Source organism: Mustela nigripes, chromosome 6 (assembly GCF_022355385.1).
Source record: "Mustela nigripes isolate SB6536 chromosome 6, MUSNIG.SB6536, whole genome shotgun sequence".
Classification (NCBI taxonomy): domain Eukaryota; kingdom Metazoa; phylum Chordata; class Mammalia; order Carnivora; family Mustelidae; genus Mustela; species Mustela nigripes.
In genome coordinates this window covers 48,471,271-48,497,308 of record NC_081562.1, presented here as the reverse complement: position 1 = coordinate 48,497,308, position 26,038 = coordinate 48,471,271, and the positions used below count along the sequence as shown (strand labels likewise).

The following is a 26,038-nucleotide window of genomic DNA, read 5'->3' as shown; positions in this document are numbered from 1 at the left end:
TAAGCACCAGGATTTTTGCCTGCTTCTTTCACTGCTCTATCTCCAGTGCTGAAACAGTGCCTGAAGCATACCTGGAATACAACTGCCACACAGCAGATACTCAAAAAAATATTCTTTTTCTTCTCTCTCTTTCTGTTCAGTCACTACTGACAAGATTTAATATCAGCAGAGGGGCACCTGGGTGGCTTAATCAGTTAAGTGTCTGCCTTCAGCTCAGGTCATGATCTCTGGGTCCTAGGATGGAGCCCCACATCGCTGAGCTCGCTGCTCAGTGAGGGGTCTGCTTGTCCCTCTCCTTCTGATCCCCCTGCCCATGCTCCTCTCTCAAATAAATAAATAAAATCTTAAAAAAAAAAGTATATCAGCAGCAATATATATTACTGTCAGAAAAAATAATTCAATGCCTTTGCCTTACTGAAAGCAGGTTAATAGCATCATCTCCACATACAAACACAGAATTTCCTAAAATCTACACCTATTATTCATTCATTACACGTGACTAAAATAATCACTTCCTAAAAAGTTGTTTTCCTCCAAAATATAAATATTTACCTTCCTAAAGTCATTCTTTGCCGTTTCTAAGCCATCCTGAGAAGACATTCTTTTCCTCTGCTCTGGGACTGGAAGCCTCACTTTAGACGGAGACACTAAAACAGCACCGCCTGGAAGAATGCAGAAGACAAGTCTCAAACTAAATTCTCACGCAGAAAAAGCAGGTAAATTAAGAACCATTGTGTCTGCCCATTACCAACAGCTGGAGTGGTGAGATCATGATGAGTCCTTTGGATTCCACCAAGTTCTCTCAGCTTTGGAGTAGGAAGCCGGCCCCCTTTTCCAGAAGATACAGAAGAAGACTCTGACCTATAGGTGGAAACAAACTACTATGAATCATTTCCTCCAGAAAATCGGATTGAAAATATTCTGTGATTACTGTACAATAATAAAATAGACAATTTATAAGATAAGGCCATTTTGTTTCTGAAAAAATAACAAAGCCCCATCTGGTTAAGAGTGACTTGAGTATTGGAAAAGAAGGAAGATCACTGCAAGCCAGCAAAAACAGCAGAGAATTCTTCCATTAGGTCGGGGCCTAACTTTCCTATTAGGCACAAAACTCTTGATGGAATGATAAGCGATTTGATTAGGAACAAAAAGCACCATTATCAGTGGTAGAGAATCACTCCCCAAAGCAATTAACATACAAACCAATGGCAATTAACTATTTGCAGAAATCACTTATTTTTTTTTTTAGGACTTTATTTTTATTTATTGGACAGAGAGAGACACAGTGAGAGAGGGAACAAAAGCAGGGGGAGTGGGAGAAGCAGGCTTCCGGCAGAGCAGGGAGCCCGATGTGGGGCTCGATCCCAGGACCCCAGGATCATGACCTGAGCCAAAGGCAGAGGCTTTAACCCACTGAGCCACCCAGGTGCCCTGGGACTAGAAGGTATTATGCTAAGCAAAATAAGTCTGTCAGAGAAAGACAATTATATGATCTCACTAATATGAGGAATTTGAGAAATAAGACATTGGATCATAGGGTAAGTGGGAAAAATGAAACAAGATGAAACCAGAGAAAGAGACAAACCATAAGAGACTCTTAATCTCAGGAAACAAACTGAGGGTTGCTGGAGTAAAGGGGGTGGGAGGGATGGGGTGTGGGTGATGGACATTGGGGAGGGTATGTGCTATGGTGAGTGCTGTGAATTGTGTAAGACTGATGAATCACAGACCTCTGAAACAAATAATACATTATATGTTAATTAAAAAAATAGATAAGAAAGCCATTTTCCCAGACACATTTTCAAATCTGGCAAATCATAATTAGCAGGACATAAATGAAAATAATCCTACTTCTTCCCCAGTAGCTCAGTGTTCAACTGTTCAACCATCAATTACTGGTGACTCAAATACCTGAGTCAATCAAATTATAAATCATATAAAAATGTCTGCTTTGTGACATTAACATCTGTTCTCTGTTAGTCATAAAACTAAGAATGTAAGCCATCTATTTAGTGACAAAACAAAAAATATTAACCATATGCATGCTTCCATATACCAATTGATTTTAAACTCTCACCCTTCTTTTATCTTGTCTGCCTTAGATTTTTCATGTACTTCCAACTTCTCCAGCTCTCCCATATGAACCTGCTTGTCCTTGTCTGTTTTCTCCTCCTCGTCTTCCTCCACCTCCTCCTCCTCTCTTGGCGGTTTCTGCATGCCTTCATTGGGGTTCTCTGCATCCCACGCCAGGCGCCTTCTAACAGGTACGGCGGGAGCATCTGACACGCCCAATTTCTCTGTGCTATTTTTCTGGGGCTGCTCTTCCAAGACAGGCCTTTTTTCTTCCAGTGTTGCAGGAGGACATTTCTGCAAAGTCTTATGGCTTGTAGGATCTCTGCATAACAAAAATAGTTTCAAACTTCAGTTTGAGGTTTCTAGTTTATACTAAATTTAACAAGTCTGTCATGGTCTTTCAGTGTTCACAACAATGTTCCCCACAGATATTATCTTGCCCTGATACCAAAGAAAGAAATCTAATTAAGAGTTCATTTGACAGTATAATAAACTAAAGCTACAATTTGGATTTTCTATTACAGTACTCCAAAATGAAATGTATGTATCTCCTCTTACTCCTACCTTCACACATGCATGCCCGTACCACTGCTGACAACACTCATGAGCGTCCCCCAGACTGACATTTACACACATAAGTGAGGACTCCACATGGTCTAACTTACTCAATTACGGTTTATGCACAAACAAGTGTACTTGTGGATCAAACAAATGGATTCAAATTTTATACTTCATACTTTAGATTGATTAATCTTTTCCAGACATTTCTAAATAATGGATTTTGTGATGGATTTTTAAAATCTGATGTCATAATAAGAACTTCTGGTTCAATTTGGCTTATATGACTTTATTAATATGCTATCAACAACTAAAGACTTTTATTTGCTACAAATCAACTATTTCTCTTATAAATAGTTGAATAATGTTCATTTTAAAACCCAAAAGAGCAGAGAATTGTCCCACAGAATCAAGGCCTATATGTCATATTAGCCACCAAAATCTGTTAATGAATGTTAGCTTATATTCTCATAAGAATAGCTTATATTCTCTAAATTGTCATTGTTGTTGCTACCTTTTCTTCTTCTTACTTTTTAACATTCTTTCCATCTATTGCATAATCATTCCTAGTCTACCCTTAAAAGATATTATAAAAATTACATATATATAGTATCAAGTCCAGTCTTCCAGATTTACACTATGTATTATTTACACACAGCTTTATTTTCACACAGAATACACTAAAAATAATGAAATGAAATAAGTGGCTGGCATATCTCCATTTGACCGGAGGACAGATTTTGAGTAATAATGTCAATTTCCTGTATGATTCCATGATCTATCTAAGCTACAACATACTTTTGTGCCATCCACACAGAACAGAGCTCACCCAGCAAGATCTAGAGCTCTGATGTTGCTACTAATGGTTCCTTCTGAGCTCGTGGTGGAGGAGACATCCCAACAGCAGTTGTTGTCAGACAGAATCTGATTCAGATGGTCCCGAGAAAAATGTGTTCCTTGAACTCGTTTCCTATAAAACTCAGCCTTCTCTCGGAGTTCTTTAACCTACGCAGGAGAGTTGAGACATTGTGTATTACTGTAAGAGCTCCTTTGCAAATATCACCACATAGCTTACCAATGACGATGCACAAATGCAGCCAGAGAACAAGGAGAAAGGAAGGCAAAAAGACATACAGACATCATCAGACTATGTGCATTTTTAAGCAGAAATTAAAACAGTCAAGCTAAAGCGCAATGCAGTTATTTTATTTCAAGGCCAGCAGGCAGGAAGAAGAATTTGTAGCAGCTAAGAAAAATATTGACACCTACTTTGTATTTTGACTGAAATTACACAAGTACTCTATGCATTATTACAGTTTTTAAAAACTCAAAAGCAACCAACCTCTGCATACCACATGGCATTTAGAGAAGCCTAGGAGAGGAATACAGAAACACACTTAATGACAGTTAATGTCGTAGTTATTAACGGGAATCAATGAAATACCTTATTATTCTCCCTTCTAAATATATAACAAAGTTATCGATCAATATTTTAAAATTATTTTTAGTAATATTTAATTCACTGAGCAAGATATCTTAATATTACCTTGAACACCAGCCACATTCTTGCATGACTCAAAGGCTATCAACAACAAGTAACCTAATTATTATTCCTACTTCCCCACCTCTGTTAGAGTACTGAGAGTAAGACATGCCAGAAACTCCAATTCTGGCTTTATTTCCTGGTTTCCACAACAACTGCTACTACCATAGAAGCCCCTAGTGAGACAATCATGAGGTTTACTTCTCCAAATTCCTCAATGTTCCCTTGGCATCTGCAAAATCTCAACTTTTGAAAAATGTATTAAATAATAATTGTAATATATTCAGCAAAGTGACAATACAAAATAATGTTCTGATGAATTATAAGATAATCTGAATTCCCTAAAATGCAAATAACATCTTTTCATATGGAAAGAAGCCTTTTATAAGCTTTGAAACCCTTTCACTTTATACAGCATGCTGCCACCTGCTGGCTTCCCTAAATTCAAGTCCCACCAGATAAAAAAATTAAATTGCTTACAAATGTTTAAAATCATCTTTATTTATTCTTAAAAAACTCAATTTTTCCTATCATGAAGATGGAATAACAACATTAAAAGGATATGCAGATACTGTCTGCTAAGATTTTCTTTCACTAACAGGCCAAAAAGCAAATAATGAAACTTGGCATTGCAAAAGCAACTAGAGAAACACATCCTCATTTTCTTAAGGAGACACTCCCGAATGCAAAGGGATGAAAGTCACCTGAAACAATCCGAAAGGGTAATCCAACATATTTTCTTCACTGCCAAGAAAAATCCAGCCATATTCATCTGACATTTGTGTTAATTCCTACACTTTAAATTCCTAGAAGTGGTTTTTCCATTTAACAGGTGGACTTGACACATAGGGTTTGATTCTGCTGAACTACTAACCAGGGTGTTTTGCTGTTTTTGTTTTAAGTAGACTCCATAGCAATGTGGGGCTTGAACCCAGGACTTCAAGATCAAGAGCTGCATGCTCTACCAGCAGAGCCAGCCAGGTGCCCCCTCACTAGAGTGTCGTGAGTGCACAGAGGCCTCGTTATAAAGGGCCTTGATATAATCCAAATTTTATTTCTATCAAGTCCCCGCATGTTTCAAATGTCTCACAGCTGCTCCATCACTTACATGGTCAAATCTTCAAGCTTCAGCACAGCTTCCTCCTCCTCCTTTCTCAAAGCCCTTCATGCATGTCCCCATTAGTACTTACTTCATTCTACTGGATTACTTATTCTCGTCATTCTCCTCCATTAACCTCTAAACTCCACAATGTGAGGGAAAATGCAGTACATCCCAAGTGTCTTGAGTATGGACTAAGTGTTAGGCCTGAGCTGGGTAGGTGGGAGCCAGAGATAAACAAGAAAGTCCCCGCAGCACTCAATGTGCGCTGATTCCGATAGAGAAGGCAGACTGCCTCCTCTATGATAAAATTATCATCATAATACTGGATGGCCTATGCCATAACAAACAAAGGAGATATAAACTGAAGGAGTGGTTCAAAAGGGGGTCCATCAGCCCTGCACTGTATGTAAGGTAGGGTGGGGGTGGGGGAAGGAGCAACAGAAAAGGTTGTATTCCGTCCAAATGGGAGGACCTACCATAATGAGAGGATGGGTAAATATTCCTTCTATGTGCCAGTGATCTGGTTTATTTGTCGACAGTATTTTTTTAAAAAAGGAGATATGATGGGGGCACCTGGGTGGCTCAGTGGGTAAAAGCCTCTGCCTTCAGCTCAGGTCATGATCCCGGGGTTCTGGGATTGAGTCCCGCATCTGACTCTCTGCTCTGTGGGGAGCCTGCTTCCTCCTCTCTCTCTGCCTGCCTTTCTGCCTACTTGTAATCTCTGTCAAATAAATAAATAAAATACTAAAAAAAAAGGAGATATGATGGAAATTCTGTAAAACTTTATTCAGTTCTATTTGTTACTAACATTCAAAACTCAATGTTTTAAATTTATCAGCAATCTTTATTAATAATCTTAGTGCTAATGTTATAGTGGTTTATAAATACCTAATTTTAGATTTCTATGATCCTAAACTAGGATGCAAAAATGGAAAGTTGGTATTTCCTTAAGCAAGTTGTTCTACTAGAAAAAGAAAAAAACCAAATGGTATGAACACAGTATCAAGAACAACCCCTACAACTAACAAGCAGAGCCACAAAAAGGATATGAACTCACTCACACTCAATTAAAACAATACACACATCCTTTCCAAGTCAAGTAATGCCATCAGATTATAGGATATAAATGCTAGCAGATTCTAGAATGTTTTCATTTCTGAATTTCTTTTCCCAAAATAAGAATTTGACTAAGTCGTTTAAAATTTATATACAGAAAATTCAAATTTTAAAAAAATGAAAGATTGGGGCACCTGGGTGGCTCAGTTGATTGGGTATCTGCCTTTAGCTCAGGTCGTGATCCCAGGGTGCTGGGATCAAGCCCCACATCGGGCTCCTTGTCCAGCAGGTAGCCTGCTTCTCCTTCTCCTCCCTGCTTGTGCTCTCTCACTATCTCTGTCTTTCTCTCAAATAAATGCATAAAATCTTTAAAAAAAAAACCTGAAAGATTAATAAAAAATTTTCCCCCAAAACTCATCCCCCTCAAAATGAGTCATATTATGTCTAGCCATCCTTACAATGTCTGTTAAATTACAGCATGTCTCTCAAATGTGGAGTTTTATGTTCAACTAAAGTCCTATCTGTGGGAGCCTCTTTAGGAAAACATAGCTCAACTAATGTAGTTTGGATGATTAGATCACCTAACAATCAAGAAAAAAGAAATTTAACACCAGTTCAGTTACTCTAAGGATGAGACCAAAAAATCACAACTGCCAGTTATTATTAAAAACAACCCTTTAAAAAGCAATGGTGCCAGTGGCTGTATAATGGACATAACACATTAGCCCCTGGACAAATAAAACCAACCACTCTAATGTTATAGCAATAGGTACTTGGGTCTTAGGGTAAAATACCCAGGCATTACACTATAGATTCAAAAAGTTTCATATTTCAAACAACACAAAAGGAAATGAATATGACATATGGACCAGAAAACTATAATAGGACTCAAAAAGCTAATATTCTAATGATAATAAAGTCACTGATGTCTGAGTACATTTGACGAGTATAAATGCTATTCATTCATGAAACGTTAAGAGAGAGAAAATGAGGAAGTACCTTATATTTAGATATCTCATAAGCAGTCCCATAAGTAAATGTCTTCAAGTTAAAGGTAAAATCTAAGATTCAAGTAAAATATAGCCCATATTAAATATCTATGACCTGGTCAACTGAAACAGCTATCACCATCAGTGATAAAATTTAGCTAAACCTTCTTATTCTTTTCTAGTTCCAATTCACTTTTTGAATTATTTTGCCCACAGAGGTTAAGGCACACAATCGCATTAATTTAAACATTAACAACTACCATTGGGAATGAATTTTGGGGGGAAGCCTAAAAAAGTCATGTTACCAAGATGTTTTAATAGGAAACCTTGGAAAGACAGGTCTTTAATATCAACAGAAAATTTTTCTTACATCTAGGCAGGATTAGGACTATCACCTTATCATGACTCCAGATAAAACAATCCTCTGGTCCATTAAATTTTTAGATTTGAGTCTTAATTCTGAGACGGAGAGATAATCTTTCCAAAACAAGAAGCCTCTCATGAGCTCAACCTAGTGAAGGCCCTAAATGTAACAGGCCAGTGGCTAACACCTAGTATTTGGCCACACTAGCCCTCTATGGCCACGCCCTGCACCCTGCCTCTGCCTCCAGCTTTTCCTCATTCCCCTTGAGACTGCTCAGAGCTCCTTGCCAAGGTCTGGCATGGCCATAAACTGTCCAGGAGTTTCACTGATGCAATTCCTTTTTTTCCTCAGGCTTGCTCCTGAGGCTCTTATTTTTAACTTTATTTCACCACAGTGAATGCATGAATTTTTGCCTCCAACAATAATTGGGACAGCTTCAAGACTTGGCCTTTTACTCTGCGAGTACTGCTGCTGATCCATGCTCAAGCAGGGCCTTAGAGAGCACCAGGCGCAGCCATGATGGAAGGAATTGAGTAACCTCCTGAAACAACATGTGGAATACAGGACTCTCACTAGGACATTGGTCTGGCAGCTGCTGAGGCTAAGAGCCAGCCGCTCGAGGTGCCAATGCCTTCCTCTGGAGGCTCATGGCATTAACTGTTAGCCATGGCTGAAAGTATAGAGCTAAATGAAAGATTTAATCCCGATCCAAATTACCTCTCTCTTCACAATGATGGGGCAGGGGGTGTTTACTAAAGTCTAAATTGTTTTGCCTTTGCTTATTCCCACAGAAAACGCAGGAAACCATCAAAATGTGGTTTAAAGGATGGTAACTGCACGACAAGCAGAAACTGCACTGTTTCTGACCGTAAGAAGCTTCCCACTTCTAGGATTACCCTTTCCCTTAAACCTTTCTTTAGGATCCTCAGAATTTCTCCTATATGTCAGGGTATCCCAACACTGGAACTCAAACCTCTATCAGCACAGGCCACACCTCCCTTATGCTTACTATCAGCACAGGCCACACCTCCCTTATGCTTACAGACTGTCATAGTACACACAGCCAGTGGAGGCCACTATCAGACAAACTAATCTTGAAAATGAATCTTCAGTTGAGAGACCGGAAGTCTGGATGTTATTAAGAAAACTACAATGCTACAATTCTATAAACTGAATTGTATTAATACAATGAAATACTGGATTATAAAACACCCTTTTAACTTAAAAGACTGTAATAATAAAAATCTCTAGTTGAGAAAGGAGGGATTTGATATTAAAAAAAAAAGGGCAAACACACTGATAAATTATATCCTAACATATAACTTTAAGTTCCTGATACTTTCAGTGCTACTATTATATCACACATCTTTAAACTGTAGTCTCTATTACTAAATGAAATTCAGTGTGAAATCAAACGAGGATCCGAGTTCAAAGAAAATGTGGCCTTACTCAGCTCATGTATACTCACCTGATCTGGTATGTTTTCCTTCACACGGGTCCAAGCCCCGGCTTTATACAAATACTGGGCTGGGCTCAGAAATTTTGCCCTATATTCAGAATTCACCTTCCTAACAGAAACGAAAATGAGAGTAAATATTTCACCATGCTGATCATCTAAATACATGATATTTTTCTTCTAAAATACGTACCCAAGTCTTTGATGTCTCCAAGGAGTAAGCTTCTTTTTAGGCTGGTTTGACTCTTTTGATTCCATCTCTGCTTCTAATTTTAAAGGATCATCTGTTTTATTACACTAAAATGGAAATTTAAACATTTTATGTTTAAAATAGATTATACATTAAAGTGAAAACATAAATGTCATAAAAAACGATCAGACAATCGTATTATAATTCTGTTTGTGGAAGTAAAGATAACCTAAAAGTCACAAGCAATCAACAAGCAAGTTTTGAAACTAGTATACCTGGTTGGTTTTTTGAAGTATAGCTCAGGATTTGGTTCACTTTTTAACAAAGGCTTTTATATCCTTAGCTAGGAAAAAAACCTTTTAATTAACAAATAAACATCTAAAAAAAAAAAAAACCTCGATGTTACTACCTATTAAACAGTGCTTTTACATTTGCCTTTGATATTCTAAATTTATATTTAATTGTGTTATAGTAATTAAGTAGGTTCCACACCCAGTGCGGAGCCCAATGTGGGCTTGAACTTGTGACCCTGAGCTCAAGACCTGAGATGTGATCAAGAGTCAGATGCTTAACAGATTGAGCCAGCTCTGTGCCCCTAGTGTTACAGTAATTACATATAAGGTCCCACTGAGTACGTTACCAACCACATTGCTTTACTGAATAACTTAACCATTTTTTTCTGCCTGATATCATAAATCCAAAAATATGTATATATGTGTGTCTACAGAAATATAGATGCCAATTTACTTTGTCATAGTATTTTCTATTTTTAGAATCCATAAAGTATTTATTAACTATAACATGCCAGAAGATTTGAAAATAGGACTAATGCCCCATTTACCTATAATTTACAATAATTTTAACCTGACACTTTAACTTAAATGAGATGTAGTTTCAGAGGCAGGCATTTGTACATACTGAGGTAAATCACATAATTTAGACTAGCTGTAATTTGCCACGCTGAAGCTTTGGTTTAAAAATGCATGTATACATACTTTAACTAAATAAAGAAATAACATAAACATAACATAACATAACATAAAAAAGGGGGCACCTGGGTGGCTCAGTCCATTAAGCATCAAACTCGATCTCAGCTCAGGTCTTGATCTCAGGGTCCTAAGTTCATGCCCTGAGTTGGGCTCCACGCCCAAAAACAAACGGACAAATAAACAAAAATAAAAAGAAAATACATGTATGTATGTGTGTTTGTGTTTGATCTCCATTATTTAAAGTATATATTTCTATTTCTACTGTTACCCCTACAGCTCACATTACTGTAAGACCAATCATTTGCTATTAGATATCACAGACTTAACTACCGTATTGCCAAGCACTTGCCACAGTATTATATTTATTTAGTTATATCTCTGTCTCCCCCTTAGCCCAAAAGCTGTGTAGGGCTTAGGTGGTTATCGCTGTATTTTCAGTACCTACCCAGTGCCTGGCTCCCATTAAGTGCTTAATGAATATGTGACACTTAATGAACTAACAAATGAATTACTAAACTAGCTAAAACCAAAAATCTCAGGTAGTGTTTGGTAAAAGAAAACATGTAGAATCTAAAATTCCAAGTTTTTTTATTTTGTTTAAAGTTAAGAGGGGGCGCCTGGGTGGCTCAGCCATTAAGCATCTGCCTTCAGCTCAGGTCATGATCCCAGGGTCCTGGGATCAAACCCTACATTGGGCTCCCTGCTCAGCAGGAAGCCTGCTTTCCTGCTTGCACTCCCCCTGCTTGTGTTCCTCCTCTCGCTTTCTTTTTTTTTTTAATTTTTTTTTTTAAAGATTTTATTTATTTGACAGAGAGAGACCACAAGTGGGCAGAGAGGCAGGCAGAGAGAGAGGAAGGGAAGCAGGCCCCCTGCTGAGCAGAGAGCCCGATGTGGAACTCAATCTAGGACCCTGAGATCATGACCTGAGCCAAAGGCAGCGGCTTAACCCACTGAGCCACCCAGGTGCCCCTCCTCCCGCTTTCTTGATCATCTGCCAAATAAAAAATAAATATTTAAAGTTAAGAATTGATGAATACCTTCTTTTCAGGAGATATTGCTTCAAAATTTTCATTCTCTTTCAAATCATTTCTTAATTTTGGTTCTTTCACTGGAGATAAACCCTTGAAATTTCTTCTGTACTCAGTTTCATGGATGATTGAGTTACCTTTGAATTGTGGAACAAATTTGCTTTTATTGTGGAAAACCTTAAAACAAAAATTACTTTAGTTTAGTTTTTTTTGCTGATTAAACATAGAAAACTTAGTTTTTCAAATGCTTTAAGAATTTCACATATAAAGTTGAATTATATGATACCAAAAAAATTATATAACTGTTTACAATTCCATTTCATATAGCTAATTAACATCCAAGGGACAACAAAAGCAAAAATAGACAAAATGGACAGCATCAAACTAAAAAACTTCTTTACAGTAAAAAACAAACAAAAAACCAACAACAACAACAACAAAGAGGCAACCTATGGAATGGGAGAAAATAACTGCAAACACTACATCTAATAGGTTAATATTAAAAATATACAAGGAACTCAAGCAATTTGATAGCAAGAAAACCACCTGATTTCAAAAATGGGCAAGGGAGGGGCACCTGAGTGGCTCAGTCAGTTAAGCATCTGAGTCGTGGTTTCAGCTCAGGTCATGATCTCAGGGTCCTGAGACTGAGCACAAGAGTCTGCTCAAGGATCCTCTCTCTCTCTCTCCCTCCATCCTCCCTCTCCCCCATTTGCTCTCTTCTCTGAAATTAAAAAATCCTTTAAAAAATTTTTAGAAAAATAAAAATGGATAAAGGACATACAAACAGACAAATACCTCAATGAACAGATTAGAAAGCCCCAAAATAACCTTATGAGTGAATATATACTCAATTAATTTACAACAAAGGAGCCAAAAATATTCAATAGGGAAAGTATAATCACTCAATAAATGGTGTTAGGAAAACTGGACAGTCACATGCAAAAGAAGAAAACTGGACCCTGTCAACCCAAAATGGGTCAAAGATGTGAACATAAGGACTGAAACTATAAAACTCCTAGAAGAAAACATAGGCAGTAAACTCCCTGACATTGGTGTTGACAGTGATTTTTTGGTTATGACACGAAAAGCAAAGGCAAAAATAAACAAGTGGGGCTGCATCAAACTAAAAAGCTTTTGTACAGCAAAAGCAAGTCCCAACAAAGTGAACAGGCAATAATGGAATGGGAGAAGATATTTGCAAATCATACAAAATAATAAAAAAAAACTCTTACAACTCAGTAGAAAAGCAAAAAGCTGATTAAGAAATAGGCAGAGGAATTGAACATTTCTCCAAAGAAGACATACAGATGGCCAACAGGTATATGAAAAGTTACTCAAAATCAGGGTGCCTGGGTGGCTCAGTCAGTAAGCATCTGCCTTCAGCTCAGGTAATGATCCCAGCATCCTGGGATCCAGTCCCACATCAGGCTCCCTGCTGGGTGGGAAGTCTGCTTCTCCCTCTCCCAATCCCCCCTGCTTGTATTCCCTGCCTCACTGTCTCTCTCTCTCTCTCTGTCAAATAAATAAATAAAATCTTAAATTTTAAAAAAAGGTACTCAACATCAATAATCATCAGGGAAATGTAAATCAAAACCACAATGAAGTATCACCTCACACCTGTTCGAATAGCTATTATCAAAAATACAAAAGATAACAAGTGTTGGCAAGGATGTGGATAAAAGGGAACCCTCTTACACTGTTGGTAGGAATGTAAATTAGTACAGTCATTATGAAAAACAATATGGAAGTTCCTCAAAAAATTAAAAATAGAACTACCCAACAATTCTACTTCTGGGTACATTTCTGAAGGAAATGAAATCAGTATCTCAAAGAGATATCTGCATTCCCACGTTCATCGCAGCATTATTCACAATAGTCAAGATGGGGAATCAACCTAAGTGTCCACCAACAGATGAATGGATAAAGAAAATGATATATACACACAATTAGAGGAATATCATTCAGCCTTCTTCTTTTTTAAGAAGGAAACACAGTCATTTGCAACAAAATGGAGAACATATGCTAAGTAAAATAAGTAAGTAAAATAAGCCAGGCACAGAAAGAAAAATGGAGCAGATCTCACTTATATTGGAATCTAAGTAAATGGAACTCAGACACAGAGAGTACAGTAGTGGTTACCATGGTCTAGGGGGTGGGGGAAATGGGAAGATGCATGCCGAAGAGTACAAAGCTTCAGTATGCAGATTAAGTAAGCTCTGGAGATCTAAGGTACGACACAGGAACTAAAGTTAATACTACTATATTATATACTTGAAATTTGCTAAGAGAGTAGAGCTTAAGACACACACACACACACACTCTCACACACACCCAAAAGGTAATTATGTGATAAATGTGTTAATTAGCATGATTGTGGTATTTTACAATGTATATGCATTTCAAAACATTACATGTATACTATAAATGTGTATGTACCACAGGTTGTCAATTATACCTCAATAAAGCTGGGAAAAAAACCCAAAGATCAACTTTTTACATTCATTACTGAATAATAGTTCCTATAATTAAAATAACAATGAATTCTGGTACACTGAAAAGAAATTTAAAAAATTAAAAATTAAAAAAATAATAATGTTTAAGCAAAAACAAAAAAAAACAAAAACCCAGAAACATATCTTTTCTCCCCAAAGTTTCCCACCTCTCCCTCCCATCAGTATGGTAATAAGTAAAATAGGCATATTTTAATGATATGAACATAAGCATTCACTATATAAGGCAATTCTTTGTTAGCTCTACAGGTTTTTTTCCCTTCTTGATATGAATTTTTTTTTGTCCTCCAAAAAGAGAAGATTCTTAACATTTTTAAATGTCTGATGTGTTCATTTGTTCTGTTTCTCTCCTTTGCTTATCTTTAGCTTAATGTAAGGGGAAGAAATTAGGTAATTATTGTTTGTATTTTTATTTTTTTTAAGATTTTACTTACATACTTGTCAGAGAGAGAGAGCACACACAAGCAGGGAGAACAGCAGGCAAAGGGAGAAGCAAGCTCCCTGTTGAGCAAGGAGTCTGATAGGGAACTCACCCCAGGACTCCAGGATCACGACCTGAGCTGAAGGCAGATGTCCAACTGGCTAAGCTACCCAGGCATCCCTATGTTTTTATTTTTAAATATTTCTTTTTATTTTTAATATTTTATAATATGGTGTCTATTTTATAGTATATTACCACTGTCCACAAAGAAAGCAAAAGGAAAAGATATGGAGCACAAATAAGCTGTATTACCGCTTTACAGGGCTGACTAGTGCATCTTCGTACAGATCAAATCCAAACAGAGTATCTTTTTCCTGAGTATAACCTCAAGGACTTTTCTGCCAAAAAATTGTTCAGACTCCTTTACATATTAATACAAGACATCCTTTCAGAAAACAGGTGTTTGATAAAATAGAACTGAATAGCTTTAGAGGTTCCCTATCAACAAGCACTGTAAATTTCCATCATATGGCTCTTCAATCCAGACCCTGAAACTGATATGCTTTGAATTAACAAAGAGCATTTGCTTCCCCCCCACCAAATTATTTGAAACCTTCACTGATGAAAGCAATGAAACTACAAGTGAAGGTATCACCAGCGGTTTATTTTATACTATACTTTGGAGCCTATAAAAAGAGAATTTCTACACAATGTTTCCACCAAAATATGAAAAAGCTGTCAGTGGAGCTTTGATTTGAATCAACTTCAGCATAAAGGTGAAATGCTCTACAAAAACTGAATAATTACAATTTTCAGGCAGTAAGTAATTTTGTAGGTACACTTAATATTCAAGAACACTTGGGAGCCCGCAAAAAAAGTCCTGTTCCTATTGACTAGATTCACAAAGGGTTCAAACATCACCTCATGCTATTTTGTATGTTCCCAAAAATGTTATACAAATTATTTAGAAAACTGAATAACAAGTAAGCAAGCCCAAAGCCAACACAACTTATTGTCTCCCAGGTATTATTATCTTAATATTATTGCCTTGTTGAATCTACCCTCTCAGTCCTCAGGGGTATATAGATTACAAGTGAATGTTGAAATAGAAGAGAAAATGAATGTGAGGGTATATGAAGGGGTGTAACTGTTTATAAAGAAAAATGCCAAGATCATGAGGAAGAAAATTCTAAGCTATCACAGGCCTCTGCAGATATTCTAAATGAGATACTTTCTTACCAGGGCCTAGAAGTATGGTTAAGAACATAAATGAGAAGGTAGTAAAACAACAGAGTATTTATTAGCAATGGTTGTCCAGAACCAAAAACTGTTTACAGGTACAATGATATCTAATATCACATTTAGTTATCATCATAGCTTTTGAATTTCATAAATATAGTTAAAATGACAGTTCCTAATACGGCTCAATTGATACAAAAGCCAGATTATGTATATCTTACTTTTAACATATTTTGTATTTATTAAAATATCCAAAGCAGTTATGCCTTTCTTGCAAGACAGAAAACATGCAACATATTAGTCAACAAGCACAATATTTTAGATTAAAGACAATTTTAATAATTTTTTTATTAAATAAAAAAAGCCTCACAGCATGCAGAAACTTACCAGGCATCAAGTTTCATTACCCTGTCTCATATTTAGTGTGTGTGATGGGTCTGGTAACAATGATCATCAGTAGCCTAGGACAGTATCATATTACTACTATAAATCAGAAGTAACAGAATGGTTTTAGCAAGAATCTCATTTTCACTTTTCTAGAACCTACCTCCAGGCCTACTTAAGTACCTAATTTCTTTTAGCTCTTAGTTCTGTGTAAATCTGCATCACTCTCATCAGATGATGATACTTAAAAATGTATTACATCCATTAAACTACCTGATTGGCTGCAAAAACTGGAGCAGTCTCTTTAGGGGTCTTCCAAACAAACTGCCTTTGATATTCAGAATTCCTCAAGATATCGCGTGAAGGAACAACAGTCAATCCTGCTTTCTTCCGAAGAACTCTATCCAACTGTTAGGGAAAGAAAAATCCCACCCAGAGTCATTAAAAGGTTCTATTCAAACTTTCTCTTGTGCTATGGTAAAACTAAAACAAAAACAAAAACATATAACATGAAATCCACCCTCTTAACAAATTTCTAAGTATACAGTATTGTTAACTACATGCACACTGTTGTTTAGCAGACTTTTTTCAATTGATAAATAATCTCCCTTTTAAACAAACTATTTAAAATTCCTTTCTTACTACTGTCAAGGAATTTTATTTCTTAATTTCTGTACATTCCAGAAAAAGATAGCATCTTTCAGCCCCTTCCTACGAATTATTCATAATTAGAACTATTACTAAGAAACAGCAGCACCTCGCCTCATCCACACGTTGCTTCTGGGACACCCTTCCCCGGCCCACCGCTTACACATCACCTTCCTTGATTCTACCGAGCCCTCTTGGCTTTCACAACAAGACACGAATTCTTCACTTCTGATTGCCTCTCCGTAGCTCCAGTGGACATGAAATGGGGAAGCAGCAGTGGACTGGCAAAAACCATGGGAGGCAGTGAGATGTCTGCTCAGGTCTCTGCAGCCTATGCTTATGTGCTTGCAGGGACCTTCCCCAGGCCAGGTGTGACATAAGAACTCCAAGATCTTGGAGATGCAGCCAGAACTGCCCTTCCTTTTGCATTTTGTCAATTGCGATTCTGTTTGTTTACACAATAAGAAACTGAAAAGCTCCTAGGTAGAAGTCAGCTCACCACCCCCGCCAGAGGTAATGGCTTACTACTCTCCTTCTGTCTCAATCTGATCTCTCCCTTAGGACTGTAGTGCTGATACAGGATGAATAAAATCCAGAAGCAGACTGTCCATTCAATGAAAAGATACCTTAATATAACCAGTACAAAATGGCAACTCTTAAGAATAGAATTTCCAAAAACTAAAGCCAACAGTCTCTTAACTATTCTAGAAGACATTAGGTAAGAAAACAACAAAGGAAAATTTTTAAGCACAAAATGTAGTCTTACTGAAATGATGATGAAATTTACAAAGAATTCTATGTTTTCAAAAAGAAATATAGTGAATATACCTACCCTGTTATCTACTTTTTCTGAATGCAGCTTGGTAGAATGCTCCAGGCCCTCATTTTCATTAACCGGTATATGGTTTGCTATTACATCTGCATCATTTTCTGCAATATCTGAAGCCCCTTCAGCTCTTGAGTCTGTAGAGTGAGATCTGGTTCTTTTGGGAACCCTGGAGGCTTCTAGTGCAAGAACTCTTTCTTGGTTAACATCTTCTTTTAGTTCTCCCTTCTGTGATTCTGCTATTTCTGTGGCTTCAGGTTTTGGGGATGTAGCCACATCGCTCTCTGAGATTGCTCCATTCCACTCAAGAGACTTTGAAATCTGTGCGTCATGATAAGGGACTCTTCTTTTTGAAATAAAGCTTGGCTCTCTTGTGATTCCTACAAAATATAGTGTAAAAAAACTGCAGCTACTTAAGTATAAAGTTACAAAGACAATTTTTCATAATACTTATGAGAGAAGAAATGGAATTGAAAATTCAGGTAAGATACAATGTCCTTCAAGTGGCAGGATACAAAAAAGATAGGTAGAGTTTGTCGACATAAAATCTTTAGCTCTGCTTTTAAAAAAGTACTGAAAGTTTGACAAGAAAAGAAATTTAAAATTGGGGTCACAGTGTTCGAGTTAGCCTAACATAAGTCACTAGAATTGCAACGTGACAGGCCTAGCAAGCCAGGCAGGACATGTTGCCTCCGTTTCTAATTTCTTTCCTGTGCTACTTAACAGAACAATGGGCCCTGGTACTGTCAAACTTTGGAACTTTTCACAAAGCTGCTCTTATGCACAGTTGACCAAGTAGAGAAGGGATGAGATGTCATTATGCTGGATCTTGGTTCTACACTTGCCTTGATTTCCTGAGAATTAAAGAGAATGAACCCTTTTAACAGATGCTAAGATACTATTTCTCTATATTTCTGCCTGGGAAGCAAATGTCCAAAAAACTTAACCTTCTACCCAAGTAAGAGGAGCTCTGTGGAATGACAGTCACCGAGATACTGTCCTAGTTTGGGGCCATTCTTTAAATAGAAGGCTGTGCAGGGTAAGGAAGAGTAAGATTAGAGGGAAGGAGAGGGAAGGTGGCCTGAAAATCTGGCATGACATAAACCTACACAGTTCTTTAGCCTCTGTGACAGATGTTCTGGCCATTGAAACCAGGGTCGCCCCCCCTTACAATGCTTCCCTAGACTAGTGGCCTTCAAACTGGGTGCATATGTGTCTGGAGGCAAACGGAGACTGTGGGGGATAAGCAGAAACAGGCCGCTTAAGGGCATCATTTTGCATATCCTAACTCTATATGCACTATTTCCCAACATTTGTCTGCTTGAAAGACGCACCTGCCATCTGTAGTCATCATTCCCACCCCGGCTTTCCCACTTCTCAAAAGGGAGACACACCTCTCAGCTAGCCCCAAGGAACAAAAAATTCTCCTAGGTGTGGAGGATAAACAAAGGGAAAATTCAAGAAAGAATTCACTAATGAGAATATCTGAAAGCAAAGCAAAGAAAGCAGAGATTACAAATAACAAAGAGTGTCTTACTTCATTCAGGTCTACACCTTTCCCACCTATCTATCTTAGAATTAAAATTCAGGAGTAAAAGTGATGGCATGTGAAATTGTTGTGAAGTGAACACATTTATAGGAATTGAAAAACAAAGTTAGATTTTTTCTCAAAGAAAATATTCTAATTTGCCTGATTAGTTTGCCAATGAGGACTGACTTTACCAATTATATAACGAACATTTACCAAAAATGGAATGAGCTACATTGGCAGCTCGAAAGTTTTAACAAAACATATATAAAATATATGCACAATATTCAATATGTGGAAATCATATCCTTTGAAACTATTTGTTACACTTACAATTAAAAACATTAAATATCAACTTAAAAATGTGGAAGGATACAAAGACTTTCTAAACTCTCTTAAGGGATCTGAAAGCAAAAAAGTTTGAAGACCTTTGCCCTAGACTTCCCTCTACTTTAACACAGAGAGAGACTTCTGGTAGAATAGCAAAATAAAAGGGGAAAGTTATCAAGTAATCTGTTCTTCTCTTCCAGCATCAGCAAAAACACAGGAAGGGGAAAAAATACATTACGTTAACAGAACATCCAAACAACCCTAGGTAAAACTGCTGTTACTCCTTTCTGAACATCTTGGAGTTCTCGCTCTGCTCTTCCCCTTTACTTAATATTTCCATTAATATACCTCCCCTAGACCGGTACTGCCTTCATAATGTACCATACTCCAAAGTGGCCTTGCTCCCAGTCTTGTTTCAACACACCCTCAAATGTAGTTGACCTAAGCGCAAATGTTTTCAAGGCAACAATCTGGTTAACTCCTGTGTCATAACTGGCCCTCAGTGGAATATATATTTACACTTTAAGATTTACTTTGGATTAATCTAATGGGCCTCAGATTTGTAAAATTTTGAGTCATTTGAAGGATTCTGAGCACCACCTTGCCCAAGAAGCAGGGACACTGGTTGAAGTCAGGCTCTGAGCAAAGTATCCTGATGCTTCAGAGGAACCCAGAGCCACTCACTCGAGTCCACTCTTCCTTTTGTTCTCCAAACCTAATTCTGGAAACACTCTTCTCATTTTACTAACTTCCCAGGCTTGCAAAAATTATACTTATTTCCTGTCTTTTTTTCTCCTGGTTTCAAATATCTAACATTTGGGGGGACATATTCAAGCACTCTCAGATGTGGGGCCCCAAGTACTCATCTGTATAGATGCGCCTGGCCCTTAATAGGGCCAGGTTTTCAAATCCACGCTAGGTCTGGATTTCAGATCATGGTTGTGCCACTTACTATGAACTCTGGGCAAGTTATTTAATCTAAGTTTCCCTTCCTGAAGACCTTAGGAGTACACCTCCCAGGTTTGTCTGCTCTCAGCTTTCATGTATCAGCTCAAATATTTAAAAAAATATAAAGGCCTCAAAAAGGCCTTTCCTTGCCATCAATCCAGCCCTCCCACCAGTTATGTATATGCTAGCCTATAACAACCTGAGTTACTTTTTTACTGTTTTTCCCTAGAGTTAGAGTCTTTGTGTGGTTCAAGGCTATCTCGCTAGAAGCTGGGATTAGTCCACGTCTATAGGAAGCCCTCAATAAATATTTGCTAAACAAATGGCTGAACTATGATTCACAATTTTAAAAAATTTTGCAAACTTAACCCCAAGGTTTATTTAAGCTGTAATGACTATTAGTTCATTCAACTTACCTAATTGATCTGATCTAAGTCCAGCCCATGGGTACCTTCTCCCCACTGACGGATTATAGGACTCTGACAAATAGGACTTTTTCCACAGAAAGTTTCTCTGGTACTCACTCAGACCCTGTAATACAAAAGACAATTTGAGTACAATGCAATTAATGGATGTTGTTTTAAAGAAGACATGAGTAAAAATAATTTCTGAACCACTACAGAGAGTTAAAAGTTGAAAGAAGTTGATAAACACACAAGAACTCCTTGATAGCAGCTACTGCTTATCCAGCCCCATGTTAAGCAGTTCACACGTATTCTATCCTTTAATCCTCACAACCATCTGAGACAGATACCAGCAGGAATCTGAGCTTCTGAGTGGTCACCTGTTCGCTGGGTGTCTGATTCCAAAGCCTGGGCTCTTGTCTGATAACAGGTGACAATCCAAATCTTCGTCATTATAATTAACCTAACTAATTAAGTTCTCAGTGTGTACACAATATCATGTATAATGCCTTGTACCTTCCAAAATTTTGAAAAGTCTACCAAAGAAAGACAAATTTCCCTCCCATTCTGGATACAAGCCCTTAAGATAAGAAAATAAAACAGGATTTGTGAAATGCTGTGGCCAGGTGTCACACTGATGGGTGTCTTGACAGCTACCACCTACCTAAAACTTATGCACAACTATGAACAATGTGTATTTCTTACACCCTATCCTTACATGGTCAAGGTCCCACTTCTCACTCCTTTAAAAGATATAGGCAATTTAAAGTTTTAAAGGGTAGGTAGGGGACAGGGGTTAAAAGCATAAGCTGTGAAACGGGGCCACAGGTGTCCCAATCTGAAGCCACCTTAGATCTCATTACAAAGTGCCCTCCTTCCATCTACTCCCGTGTCCTCCAAAATCAGTCTCTCTCAACACCAACTATCGCTTCCACACTGCAACTTGGAAGTGTGTGCGAGCGGAGTGGGAGCTAGGTGGAGGAGACAATCATCCTCCAGGATCGTGACTGGCAGGCTCGGGAGCTGGCAGGCTCTGCGAGGCCCAGGAGCGCAGCACAGAAAGCCAACGAGGCCCCCGCGCCCCGCACCCGCCCCGCCACGACTCCCCCCAGCAGCCTTCAGATCCGGAGACCACGGCCTCACCTTGAAGCGCACCGGCATGTCGCCCGGTGCTGGAGCCCCCGCCACTCCGACAGTTAACGGGACAAAAAGCCCCGAGGGGGCGGGGCGACAACAGTCGGTTCCCTAGCAAAATCCCAGGCCTGGCGTCCCCGACTACGCGCCGGCGCAGTCTGCGCTTTCCTCCTTGAGCCCTGTCGCTCTGCCTTTCCCCGCCCATTCTGCGGCCTACGAACCAATAGAGGCTCGGAAAACTTCTTGCCGTCGTTAAGATTCGACCAATCAGTGCCCGAAAAGAAGACGCCCGCCTCCCTTGACAAATCCCGGGGACTAACAGAAATGGCGGGCGGAAGACTGGCCAATGAGGTTCCCGGAACCGGGGTGGGTGGGGCCCCGCGGGAGCTTCGTCCTGGAGAGAGCTTGGCGGCTCCTGGCCTTGCGGGTCCTGTGTGACAGTGGGTCTACTGACTGGTGGGATTCGTGTGTCGCAGGCTCGCTGGGCCGGGTTCGTGACGTCATAAAACATGAAGGTGTGTTCTTAATTCCAAATCTGTGACGAAACCGAAATGTTTCTTTTTCTGATATGAAAATGTTCAGGTCTATTCTGAATAGCCGTTCCTCCAACTGACAGCCATGTTACACTACTTCCTGTCACATCAAAAGAGGTCGGCAAATAACAGAAAGCAGTAAAATTGACATTACAAGAGTCACCCTGTAATTTTCTGGGAAGATTCTGGGAAGTAGAAGTGGATGTAGTTGGAAAGAAGTACATGGGATTCTCTTGGGGTACTGGTAATATTCAGTTATTTTGACCTGGTTATTGATGATTTGAATATTTTATAACTTTTGTTAAACTTTGCATATATGTTTTATTATGCAATGTCTTGTATTATGTCATATTTTAAAATAATGTGGAAAAAACAGTGGCATAATAATATCCTAGAGTTTGTGCAACAACCCTACTACAGCATTTGTTATTTGGTGGGTACAAAATGAATAGTAATTCCCTTGGGGAAAAAAAGGGGGGGGTCGGCAAAAAATAAATATTGCTTAGGCAGACGGAAAAAAAATTTTAGTGACTCTTGAAAGAGAAACTGCTCACTTCCAGTGATGGTCTTGCCTCCTACTACCCTGCCTCACCAAAAAAAAAAAAAAAAAAGCACATAGAGCTCTTACGTTAGAAACATGAATGATGCTTGTGAGTCTCAACTTCCAAAGCTTCAGCATTGTCTCTCTCACTCGTTTTAAAAAAATAAAATTCCATCTGATTATAATAGATTGCTGCCATCATCAATAAATATTCCTCCAGATTCTACCACTGACAGATCATGGAAAAGAAATAAATTGTCCAGACAGTTGTCTAATATACTTGCAGAAGATGAACATTTATTTATTCAATCATAGTATAATACATAGGTACTAAATTTTCAAATGACAGGTAAGGGCTATAGGAGTTGAAGGAGGGAGTTGTCCTTAAGGGCAGAGATGATTAGAAGAAGCCTCAGGAAGAAATATTCAGACTCAGCCTTGAAGATTAGAAGGACTGAAAGAAGTAGAGAGGAAAATAGAACAATCAAAGGGCAGATGTCTGAATGGAATGCTGCCAGGCTTCTTCCAGAAACAATGAAAACCATGCCTTTACTTTTGTCATTTGTTGACTGAGGAAAATATACTCTCTTTTAAACTTCCAAATATTAATAGCAATCCTTGATGCTCTATGCATTTTCTGCAAAGACTTGTCTTCCTGAATCCTAATTGATGTCTCGGTTCTTCCTCATCATCACGGAGATACTTAAAAATTCATTTGAAGGAGGCACCTGATATCTGAAACAAAAAGAATATTAAATTAGCCTCTATGTGGCCATGCATCCAGGGGGCCCTTGATAAATGTTAATTGGTGATGACAGCATCTCTGTCGTGTAAATTAAGTATGGCTCAAACAAGACACGGTGGAACATAAAACGGAGGTCGTCTGCAGGAAAAACAGCCCAGATCTTACAGAGTAGGAAAAACACAGCTCTGGCTGTATACACAATTTTGTTACCACATAATGCGGAGGTGAAATCAGTAAAAGCAAGCATGTAGAATGTAGCCTGTCTGCTAAACAAGGGCCATGGTAACTGCAGTAGAGCTCTGCTGAGCAGGGAATAAATGACAAGAACAGCAGATGGTAAAAATGAATTGAGTCACAACCTGGGTTTGCTGAGATGGGTTATAAGGATTCAAAGAAGAAGAGTACTTTATTTAGTTATTTTTAAAGGAAAGCCCACTCAAGTTAATGAGGCAAAGATGTGCAAATGGAAAAAAGGGACAACCTTAGTAAATGAGAGTTTGTAGCTTGTGTTTTGTCAGCTTTTACACTCTCAGCTACTGCAGGAAACAGACCCAGTACCTACAGTGTTCCACCCAAGGGTTTTGGGGAGTCCTTAGGAGGTATCTCACACGTGCTTACAGCTAGCACATATGGTATGCTGGGCAACACTGCCTCGCATTCCAGTAGCCACACAACTGTATGGGTCATCGTGCTGCTGGCCACCACAGCCACATTTGCTGAATACTGAGTCTCCACTGGGAGGCATGAAGCCTCCTCAGATGGCCCAGCCCTCCTGGTGATCTATGACAAGGCACCTCTCTCCCATTTTTGTGTTACCCTCTATTAAGTGAGTATCAAAGTGTCTTAGAGGGCTTTTCCATTTGTATTTTAGCCTTCCTTCTCTCCAAAGGGAATTCCATAGAGCCTGAGCCAGAAAGTAATCCTCAAGTGATGTTTCATTCTGTGTCAATCTATGACATTCTATTCTAGACGAGCTTCTCTCTTCCACAGACCAAGACCCTCTTACTAGAACAAGGGTGTCATACCTGGCTCCCTCTTCCCTTTGTTGATTTCTCTATTTCTCATGCATATAGAGATTTATTACCTGTGAGAGATTAAATTGATACCATCTCTATGAAAGACAATTTGGCAATCCTTTTGACCCAGCAATTCTACTTTTATAAATTTATTTTACAAATATACTTCCCCATATGTGAAAAATATTTATTTAAGGTTGTTTACTGCATTGTTTAGAGAAACAAAAATTGGAAACAATTTAAATGTCCATCCTAGTTAAATATATTATAGTTCTTCCAGGGCCCAGAGCAAGAACACGCTGTGCAGCAGGTTCAGGTGGCAGTGCAGTCTGCTCTGCTCCTTGCGACTCCCAACCCAGCAGATCCAGCTGGGTCAGACCCGCCTCAGGTGTCAAATATTATATCCATCAGGGTCTGGATGGGAAAACAGAAACTACTAGAGGCATTTCAAGAAAGAAAGCTTAATATAAACTGTTGGTTTATGAGTTATTGAAGAACTTAGAAAAGGTAAAAGGAGAAACAGAGAATAGTAATTCCAGAAATCAGTTCATATCCCTGAGGTTAGAAGAGCAGAGGAAAATGTTGATGTTACTGGAACACAGAGTTTTTCCCTAGAAGCCTCAGGGAGTTGGCCAGACCTCTGAAAAGGGTTACTGCCCAGCTGGTACTGGTGTCTCTTAGGGAACAAAGTGAGGTTGCCTCTGGGAATGACAGGAAGGAAAGAAGGAAGGAAGGAGAAAGAAAAGAAAAATAAGAGAGAAAGGAAGAGAAGAGAAAAGAGAAGAAAAAAGAAAAGAAAGAAAAGGAGAAGTTGGTCACTGCCACCATCTGCTACCATGGAGCAAAAGATCATCATTAAGGTGCTGCTGAGAGCAAACAGTGAACAAAAGCGAGCATTCCAGTCTCTAGTGTCTGTCTTAGCAGACCTAAGAGGGAGTTCATTAGCAGGGCCCAAGGGCTCTGCAGAGCCCAGAAGGTAAGATTGAAGTGAGAGTCTATAACTTGTTAACTTTCACCCACCCAACCCTTTAAAAGAAGGAAGCATTTTTTAAATGAGCTAACATGGAATTAGTTTAAGAAAAAAAAAAAAAAAAGCAAGTTATAGACACTATCATTTGGGATAAAAGAAAGGCAAAGGAAAGAAAGAAAAAATGATGTTGTATAATAGCATCATTCACAGGCACTTGTTCCCTCACTCATGTGTCTAACTCTATTAGCAGCAGCTATGAAGACAAAGAACATTTCATTCAACTTATAAATACATGGAAATTCTAAGGTACTGGCAGTTACTGTGGCTATTTTCTTTACGTAAAATAACTCCACTGACCCTTTCTAGATTCACTTTGATTTACATATATTGCAATAAGTCTGTTGCTTCTTTTAGAAACAAAAACATATCAAAATCCTTTAAAAACAACTTTTACTTGCACTTAAAATATAAACATGCTACTTATTCTATTAAAAATAGGACATCAGT

General features: G+C 38.4%; 1 protein-coding gene and 2 long non-coding RNA genes across 22 annotated transcripts in view; 1 reads left to right on the top strand and 2 right to left on the bottom strand.

The window, feature by feature from the left end:
- MDM1 (Mdm1 nuclear protein) overlaps positions 1 to 21,895 on the bottom strand; it is a 33,140-nt gene extending 11,245 nt beyond the window's left edge. For 2 of the 4 annotated variants that reach the window (XM_059402516.1, XM_059402518.1), the window contains exons 1-12: positions 21,736 to 21,894; positions 20,605 to 20,719; positions 17,389 to 17,762; positions 16,182 to 16,316; positions 11,361 to 11,528; positions 9,338 to 9,441; positions 9,157 to 9,256; positions 3,977 to 4,006; positions 3,464 to 3,639; positions 2,081 to 2,398; positions 749 to 861; positions 553 to 662 (exon numbers count right to left, since the gene is read on the bottom strand). In XM_059402516.1, the coding sequence (XP_059258499.1) occupies positions 553 to 662; positions 749 to 861; positions 2,081 to 2,398; positions 3,464 to 3,639; positions 3,977 to 4,006; positions 9,157 to 9,256; positions 9,338 to 9,441; positions 11,361 to 11,528; positions 16,182 to 16,316; positions 17,389 to 17,762; positions 20,605 to 20,719; positions 21,736 to 21,753 (1,761 nt within the window). In that variant the 5' untranslated portion in view covers positions 21,754 to 21,894. Of the gene's footprint in view, positions 1 to 552; positions 663 to 748; positions 862 to 2,080; positions 2,399 to 3,463; positions 3,640 to 3,976; positions 4,007 to 9,156; positions 9,257 to 9,337; positions 9,442 to 11,360; positions 11,529 to 16,181; positions 16,317 to 17,388; positions 17,763 to 18,144; positions 18,237 to 20,604; positions 20,720 to 21,735 lie in introns of those variants that run through there. The other 2 variants (XM_059402517.1, XM_059402519.1) reach the window with 2 other exon arrangements.
- Positions 21,896 to 22,104: 209 nt separating this feature from the next.
- The window catches only part of LOC132019441 (uncharacterized), a 183,893-nt gene continuing 179,959 nt past the window's right edge, over positions 22,105 to 26,038 (top strand). For all 11 annotated transcript variants that reach the window (XR_009404774.1, XR_009404775.1, XR_009404773.1 and 8 more), the window contains exon 1: positions 22,105 to 22,241. This is a non-coding gene — a long non-coding RNA (uncharacterized LOC132019441). The remainder of the gene's footprint in view (positions 22,242 to 26,038) is intronic.
- LOC132019440 (uncharacterized) overlaps positions 23,077 to 26,038 on the bottom strand; it is a 111,151-nt gene continuing 108,189 nt past the window's right edge. For all 7 annotated transcript variants that reach the window (XR_009404765.1, XR_009404767.1, XR_009404769.1 and 4 more), the window contains one exon: positions 23,077 to 23,535. This is a non-coding gene — a long non-coding RNA (uncharacterized LOC132019440). The remainder of the gene's footprint in view (positions 23,536 to 26,038) is intronic.